Raw genomic sequence first — 6344 nt, forward strand, 5'->3', positions numbered from 1 at the left:
TTGGATTTATCTTTCCCACACCGCCACGTTTGTGTGATTCTGAGTTCATGTGAGTGAGATATGTCTTTTGAAAGTCGGGTTGTTCAGATAAGAAAGTCCAATCCGGATTTTTGAAGAGTGTTTTGGTATTTTCATACTTTATTATTTTAGTTCCATTTTTGGTAATTAAGTTAGGGTCTAATAAACACTAGATTAGTTTACGCTTTTACCGAAATACTCTAGGGCTAGAAGAAAAGAGAAAAAGAAAAGAGAGGAGAATAAAAGTTCATAGTTCGTCGAGTTATTGGAGATTTTTCGTGTTGATTTCGCCAAGGGTTAATGCCTACAACCTGTGTGATACTTCTATAGCATTGGGTTTATTCACCCACGTGTCAATCATGTTTGTTTCCGTGAAATTTGTTTCTAGAAAGTTGAAAGTATTATGTTCTTGAAGTTTGCTTTAGTTCATGAGATTTGATGGGATTGTGGAGTTCTTGATGAAATCCTGTTGATTTAAGGATTGTTTTGAGTTAGATTCTTGTGTATATAAACTGTATATTTGAATGTAAAAAGGGATGGAACAAGAATCAAATTTAGGCGAATTGGGGTGAAAAAATGAAGACGGAAAAAGTCAAGCAGGTTTTGGCACACAAACTCCTCTTTTCACATAAATCCTCCACGTCGATGTTAGGACACATACTCCTCTGTTTCAAAATTAAATTTCACAATCAAATATTTTAAATACATTTATGTGTCATGGACTTTCTGCAAGACAATGATTTCTTGATCGCTTCTCATGTTTAACTATCTAAAAACATTCCTAAACATCGCTAGATCCTTTCTATCACAAATTACAATCCTTGAATCCCTAATTCAATTCAAGGAAAGTTAAGAGTCAATTCTAGAAGTAAAGAACATGTCATGAGAAGTTCTTAAAGTTTTCAAAAGTCTTTCGCAAAAATTTTAACTTTGTTTGCATATTTAAAGTTCAAGTTAAGTAAAGAGTAAACAATTGAAGTTCATTTCTTCAAAGAAGTATATGGAGACTATGTATTTCCAAAGATTTTAGATTTTTTTTTCATTTGAGCAAAAAATGGAACATCGATTCCAAGAGAGCTTTTAAGCTAAGTTTTGAATAGTTATCTCAAACCAAAGAAAGAGTTTTGTTTTTTACAAACATATGAGCTAATTATATTTTGGGAGTAGTATTGAGCACCTATATTGGGATACGAGTTCAAGGTAACTCAAGTCTCCATAAACCATTTTACCCATCATGAGTAGTAAATGATCATACTTTTTAGATGACTCCTTAAGTGCTTTTTAGCATAAGCTAGTGGATCTACTTAGTTAATGCATTCTACATGACGAAAAAGTATATGTCAATTCTTGCAGCGTGGGCAAGACGTTGTATTACCACTTAGGTTGTTACTAGTGGTTTTAGGTTAGAGAATCTCTCACATAAACTATATTACTTTATTATATGAGTAAAGTTGAGTTTGTTTATAACATTTTCTTTAACGAACTAAGTTATTTTCTACTGTTTTAAAAGCTTTCTCTATATTACATATGTTTTATTAATTTATATCGATTTGTGTATTCATGAGTTGAGTAAAGCCAAGGTAAGTAGTGTTTCTTTCAGATTCTTTTCAAGCCTATGTTATGTTTAACATTTCAACTTGCATACTCGTACATTCAATGTACTGATGCCAATTGACCTTCATCGTCTTATGATGCAGACGTAGGTAACCAGGATCAACATCCAGCGCCTCGTTGGCAGGCTGAGCACTCAGAGTCAGTTGGTGAGCCTCTTTACTTTCCGGAGGCTCCGTTTTACATTGCCTTCTAGTTTTCAGTTGTTAAGATGATTAGGGATGTTGTCCCGACATCCTTTTTTGTTTTAGAGGTTTCATAGACAGATAGTTATAGTTCCTTAGTCTTATTATTCTCTTTTTAGTTGTATACGTTTAAGACTTGAGTTGCCATTTTTCGCTAAGCTATTAAATTAAGTTTTTGCATGAGTTTTATTTCTTATGTTTCAGTCTTCCGCTGAGTAAGTAAGACAGACTAAGGTTCGCTTGGGGCCAACAATGGTTCTAGAGTGCTAGTCCCGCCAGGGTGTAAGCTCGGAGCGTGACATATACATTAAAAATATTTTATCACCTTACCTTTTACATTAACCTATTTTAAACAACTATTATTGCACGAACAAAAGCTAACATACTCAATCTACATAACACAATTTATTTTTGATTTCTTAGTATTTAAATTTCAACAAAACCGGACATACCAAAACATTGATTGCAAGTCATATAAGTTGCGTACTCTCATTTGTATCATAAATCATATTCATTGATTCAACATATGGTACTTATCAAGTTATTGGAGTCATTAGTGATAATATCGGACTCATTCTTAATTCATTTCCCTATATATCATTCAACCCATTGATTAATTTACATTTCTAATTCATAAATTTATTACAAACTCTGAGGTCAGTGTTATAACTTAAGGTGGAGTTATTATGGCCACTTTACCACTTAAACACACTTCTATCTCACACCATCTTTATGTTATAGTTTCAGTCACCTCTACATCATCTTGTTTGTTGATTCAGTACTTAAGGATATTTAAATAATATAGTTAATTTATATTAACTCCTAAAAGTTAGGCTTATAAAAAAATCCCATAAAACTTTTCTACAATAATATTTTCCTTTTATTTAAGTGTTTTATCATAATCGATTAAACTACTATGTACCCAAAGTGGTTTATTTAAAAACTAAAAGGTAATAGAAAAAAAAAATTTCTTAAATTTTATAGGTTCAGTATCGACTTATTGTTAAGTTTATCTTGACAAATTTAAACGTAATCAAAGTATAGTCTAACTAGGATATAAGTCCCCTTCCTTTACTGATATGTTAAACACATTATACTATTCTCATGTTTATATAACTCAGCCCTCATTTGAATCTTCTACCTAAAACAATGTAAATTAGTATATGATTATATGATATAAAGAGTAGCACAATAACATCATTTTCTAGATCAATTAATACCTACCATGGCACCATTCCAGTAATTTAAGATGTTCATAATGTTAAGTCTCAATTGTGTCATAGTCTAAGTCCTCTTTCATTAAATGTAGATTGTATTAACTTAAATAATCTTAGACCATTTTTATATTTAGGCCATTCTATTAAATGAATACATTGTTTAAATGCAACTTAAATTTATAAATCAACATGGTCAAACGATGCATTAAATTTGAGGATAGATTTGAGCGTAGCTCATAAAAAAAAGCATTTAAAATATTTCATACCGATCGTACCCCTTTGTGACTTGTTAATTACAAGGATGTATATGTAGAGGTTGATAAAAAAATAAAGATTGTAAGGGTAAATAATTTACTATTTCCTTCACTTCTACTATATAATCCTTACTCCATTCTTTGACACTACATAACAGATGTGCATTTTTCTTAGTTTCTTCCGCCTGCTTCTTCTATACTTTGTGAGTACAACTTAATTTAGACATATGATGTGTTTTATTAGTGCACTAATTCCATGTTTCAATTTCTTCAATCAATAAACTTAATATGGTTCATACATAAATATAATCAATCTCAATTATATGATTTTCCTAATAACAAACCTATAATATTTTCAGTATTTGCATCTTATGTATTTGTTTTTCTTCCTTGTACAGATCTATGACTTTACCAAAGGGTAAAACTTCTACCTATAGAAGTGATGAACAAGAAATTGATCTCAATCTCACACTTGGTGGCATTTATAATACTGGAAATCCTAACGAAATTTCAATGCCTAAGCCGTTTTCACAAATTATAGCATCAGTTGCCAACAATCTTGCATTTCAGCGGGCTATTAAGGATATAAGATCTGAGATGAATAACAACTCAAAAGATAGGGAAGAGATGCCTGAAATTTATGGTATGGTGTATATCTATTTTTCTACATTTTGTTAGTCTTACGTGATTTAAGGTTGTGGCTTTTTTTTTTTTTTAATCTTGTTTATGCCGTCTTATGCTCTTTCCATTTTTTTTAATTCCCCCCTTCCACTTTTTGGGGGTAGAAGGCAAAAATATAACGTAGGGGAGGGATAGCAGATTGAATTTTGCTGACAACCCTAGTCACCGAGCTTATAAACTTTTTCCTTTCTCCGATTGCTTTCTATTGGTCGTCAATCACCAACTAAATCTATATATTTTCACTACTCGTGCATGCTTGACCTAGTTAAATTGTATTGAGGAAATTGTTTTGTTTCAATCAATTAAGAATGTCTTCCCTATATTCCACATATTTATTTAAACTATAAGTCTTAATATTGGAGTCTACACCGTACATCCTTGAGAAAGGTAACTCATTAGTTGTTCCTCCGAAAATTACAGAGAAGAGAAAAGAAACTAATCCAACTTTTGTTCCAGAAAGCAATGGAGAATCTGCTATCAAATTCAATGCGAAAAAGGGAAAGTCAATTCTCTTACCAGAAAGCAATGGAGAAAAGCCATCAAAGAAAGTTAAGAATTCTGATGAAGTATTGGATAAGGGTAAGTCAATTGTATTACCAGAAGGCAATGGAGAAAAGCTGTAAAAGAAAGTTAAGAATTCCAATAATGTTGTCACTTTGATGAATTCTAGTAATCTACTAAGGACTATGACTTGTGTTACAAATTCTGGTGGTATCATAAATGAGAGGTTCTTCACGGCAGCTGAATTTATGAAGCATGGCGGTGGAAAAGAGGTTGATGATCCCATGAAGTTTATTAAGCAGTTGATGATGCATAAATAGGAAATGTTTAATGATTTCTTACAAAATGTTGTCAAATTGTTCAAATGCAACTTAAACTTTAGTTTGATGTTTTTTGTTTTATATGAAGTCTTAATTTATTGTCTATTATGAATTTTCATTTATGAGGCTGAGGCATGAGTATGAACTGATGTACTGAGTATGAGAGGAAATAAAATAACTCAACAGATATCATAATCTAAAAGGAATCAGGTAAGGGAGTCAAGAACAAGTTGAGCGTAGTGACAAACTCCTAAATCTAGAAAACAAACAGTAATCAAACAACAATAAATACTACCTGCTTGATCTCCCTTAAGCTTGGTAGATGCAGTTCAACATATATACCCGTATTGCTAATAATATATCCCCATAAGCAATCATTACGTCTCAATAACCCCTTAGGCACTACATTTATCTCTCTAAAGGCAATCATTATGCCCTGATAGCCCCTTAGGCATAATAATCATAAAGGCATTTCTTCACATGAAGGAATCAGGTAAGGGAGTCGAGAACAAGTTTAGCATAGTGATAAACTCCTAAATCTAGAAAACAAACACTAATCAAACAACAACTTACCTAGGGCCCTATAAACTTGGTAGGTTCAAACAACAATTAATAAATACTGCTGCTACTTGATCTCACATAAGCTCGGTAGATGCAGTTCAACATATATACCCATATTGCTAGTACTATACCCCCGTAAGCAATCATTACGTCTCAACAAGCGCATAGGCACTACATTTATCTCCCCGAAGGAAATCATTATGCCTTGATAGCCCATTAGGCATAATAATCATGAAGACATTTCTTCACATGAAAATCAATATAACATTCATATCGTATAAAATGATTGATATTATTTAATATATAGCTTGTATGAAACATGGAAAATACATGAATACATTTACATTAAAAACAACTTCCTATATAATGGAGATTCGTGGTTTTGAAGAAAAGATTTGAGAGAGGTACATCATCTCACCTTACATTTTCTATTAACTTGTTTTAAACAACTGTTCTTGCTCAAACACAAGCTAACATACTCAATCTACATAACACAATTAACTTTACTATGTTAGTATATATTCATTCACAACAAACCCTAACAGACTAAAACATTGATTCTGATTCATACCAAACTCATCCTAATTTATACCATAAATCATATCCATTGATATGATATACATGGTACCCATCGCATGTACTGTTGGTTAATATTAACACATCTATGTTTACAAGACCCCACTATATCAGCCATGAAGACAAAACAAAATCATTAGAAAAATATTCCTTTTCATGTTATTTTGGACAAGGATTACTAGTTTCAGAATTTTCCTCAGAAGATTTATAGGACATCAACTCAAGTGAAGCAACTTTCACGATAACAAAAATAATTTTTAACGATAATAAATATGCGTATTAATAGAGAACTTAAAATCTTTATCAGTATTAGTTAACAGTCATCAGATTTAATGTTATTATAGGCTTTAGAAACATTTACAAAGAGTGTTAATTACTGCTAAAGATCATTTTTGATATAGCATTGGCATAAAACAACAA

At 31.6% G+C, this 6344-nt stretch overlaps 1 protein-coding gene across 1 annotated transcript; it reads left to right on the top strand.

Annotated features, from left to right (window-relative positions):
* Positions 1–3687: 3687 nt before the first annotated feature.
* On the top strand, positions 3688–4589 carry LOC114076099. Its single transcript, XM_027914578.1, has 2 exons — positions 3688–3928; positions 4387–4589. Exons 1-2 carry the CDS (start codon positions 3688–3690, stop codon positions 4587–4589), a joined length of 444 nt encoding a protein of 147 aa, XP_027770379.1.
* Positions 4590–6344: the final 1755 nt, after the last annotated feature.

This window comes from Solanum pennellii, chromosome 2, assembly GCF_001406875.1.
Source record: "Solanum pennellii chromosome 2, SPENNV200".
NCBI lineage: Eukaryota > Viridiplantae > Streptophyta > Magnoliopsida > Solanales > Solanaceae > Solanum > Solanum pennellii.

Bases quoted from the DNA above. Each gene is read 5' to 3' on its own strand.
- LOC114076099 (XM_027914578.1), top strand. From the start codon at position 3,688: ATGACTTTACCAAAGGGTAAAACTTCTACCTATAGAAGTGATGAACAA. The intron at 3,929-4,386 runs GTATGGTGTATA...CGAAAATTACAG, and splicing joins AGAGATGCCTGAAATTTATG to AGAAGAGAAAAGAAACTAAT.